Source organism: Nicotiana attenuata, unplaced genomic scaffold, assembly GCF_001879085.1.
Source record: "Nicotiana attenuata strain UT unplaced genomic scaffold, NIATTr2, whole genome shotgun sequence".
Lineage (NCBI taxonomy): Eukaryota > Viridiplantae > Streptophyta > Magnoliopsida > Solanales > Solanaceae > Nicotiana > Nicotiana attenuata.
The window spans coordinates 542-2,178 of record NW_017700491.1 but is presented as its reverse complement, the minus strand read 5'-3'; the positions used below and the strand labels follow the sequence as shown (position 1 = coordinate 2,178).

At 34.4% G+C, this 1,637-nt stretch overlaps 1 protein-coding gene across 1 annotated transcript; it reads right to left on the bottom strand.

Moving 5' to 3' along the window:
• Positions 1 to 312: 312 nt before the first annotated feature.
• LOC109222750 (ubiquitin carboxyl-terminal hydrolase MINDY-2-like) lies at positions 313 to 1,300 on the bottom strand. The gene is made up of 4 exons (XM_019387069.1): positions 1,180 to 1,300; positions 926 to 980; positions 743 to 824; positions 313 to 603 (listed from the first exon to the last, which is right to left on the bottom strand). The coding sequence occupies exons 1-4, from the start codon at positions 1,298 to 1,300 to the stop codon at positions 472 to 474; spliced, it is 390 nt and encodes a 129-aa protein (XP_019242614.1). The 3' UTR covers positions 313 to 471.
• Between the last annotated feature and the right edge of the window lie 337 nt (positions 1,301 to 1,637).

The window sequence follows — 1,637 nt, the reverse complement described above, 5'->3', positions numbered from 1 at the left end:
CCTAAGCATGTTTCTCTGACCCCTGAAGATAGAGACTAACCTTGTTATGACTTTGTATGATTTTGTTGGTAAATAGAAATTAATGTTAAGATTTGTCTATGACTTTGTATGATTTGGTATATAGGAATTAAATAGGCTAGGTACAGCTATAATTAAATTGTAACATAATAAATTCTAATGACAGTCAGAACAAACCAAGCCTCCAATATATCTTCTTTCCTCTTTTATGTCTTTACAACCTTGAATCTTGGATTTTGGATATAGCGTAAGATAATCAGAAACCAATAAGGACTACACTCTTTTGAAACAGGTGGTTGGTTTAAGCATATGAAACACAATACTTTCTACTCTAAAAATTAGTTAACCACAAACAGAATGGGGTGGAAACTACCTGTTGCAAATGTAAGCGAAACAGAGATTCAACTTACCTTTCTAGCATGAAATTCCCAGGTTGAAAACTTAAACTCAGTTTTACCCATTCGTCAAATATAAGGTAAATATATGAAAAGACACACTTCTTACCTCATTGAGTTTCTCCCATACCAAATCAGATTGATTTATATATCCTTGGTCAGTGGCCAAAATATATAATTCGCCTTCAAACTGCACATAAGCTGACATCAGTTTTCTATGCCCAGAAACTTGAGAAGTGGAGATATGGTTGTATCCACATAGGAAATTATTTTACCCCAGTACAAATCATATAAAAAATTATAATAATAACAAAGCAAGCCCATCAGACCTTAAACATGGTATTGAAATGATTATTCCTGAAGAAAACACAAAGTTCCCGCTCCTTCAAACCCTCTTGCAAGGAAAATAATCTGTGCAAAAGAGGAACAAAGAGTATTCTGTTACTACTAGCAAAACAGAGTAATACAGTTATGAACAGGAGAATGAACTTATAACAGGGAAGGAAGCATGCCCAAAGATTGTTAACTGGCTTGCACTGTTCTTTAGAAAGTTCCTCACCAGTTCCCCTAATGTGAATTAAGAAGAGCAAACATAGTGTTCTACTTAAACTGACAAGGTAGTAAAAAATACATGAAAGAAAAGAAGTACAATTAGATCAAGGAGACATTCATTTTTACTTTTTCTTAGATAAGTGTCAAGGAAGACATTCATCCTACACAAGAGCGCCTGAGTTGCCTGATTCATTCATATTAAAGAATTTCTCACCTTCTCTCTGTGTGATTTCATCCTTCACAACTGTCTCAGGCACATCTGTACTGCCTCCATTCACTTGTTCAGCAAGAACCACCTCACCTTCAATTTCACTGCTCTTTTTACCAAGTCTCATATATATAATGCAGAAATCCCATGTTTCAAGTGGTCAATTCCTCATTAAACATCAGTTTTCTAGGTATGCTAGTCATATATTGTGTGAAGATTAATAAATGGGGGCTCTTTTGAGCTCTCTTATGTATTTTGCTGCTCTGTTCCATCAATAAGTTGGTCATTTTTACATTTTAAATGTACTGGGTTTTGAATTTTACAAAAATTTGCAGTTTGCTAGCTTAGAGCAACTATTTCCTTCATCTCACGGTTGTGCATTACCTTGGAAGAGAATGATTTTGTCCTTTTAGTGTAACATATTACATGAGAAGTAGGATTCACTTTAAAAATAGATGTTAAGG

Excerpts from the sequence above, each read along its gene's own strand:
- LOC109222750 (XM_019387069.1), bottom strand. The coding sequence starts at position 1,300 with ATGAGACTTGGTAAAAAGAGCAGTGAAATTGAAGGTGAGGTGGTTCTT. Across the intron at positions 981-1,179 it reads TGAAATCACACAGAGAGAAG|GGGAACTGGTGAGGAACTTT; the intron begins GTGAGAAATTCT and ends AATTCACATTAG. Across the intron at positions 604-742 it reads ATTTCAATACCATGTTTAAG|TTTGAAGGCGAATTATATAT; the intron begins GTCTGATGGGCT and ends GCTTATGTGCAG.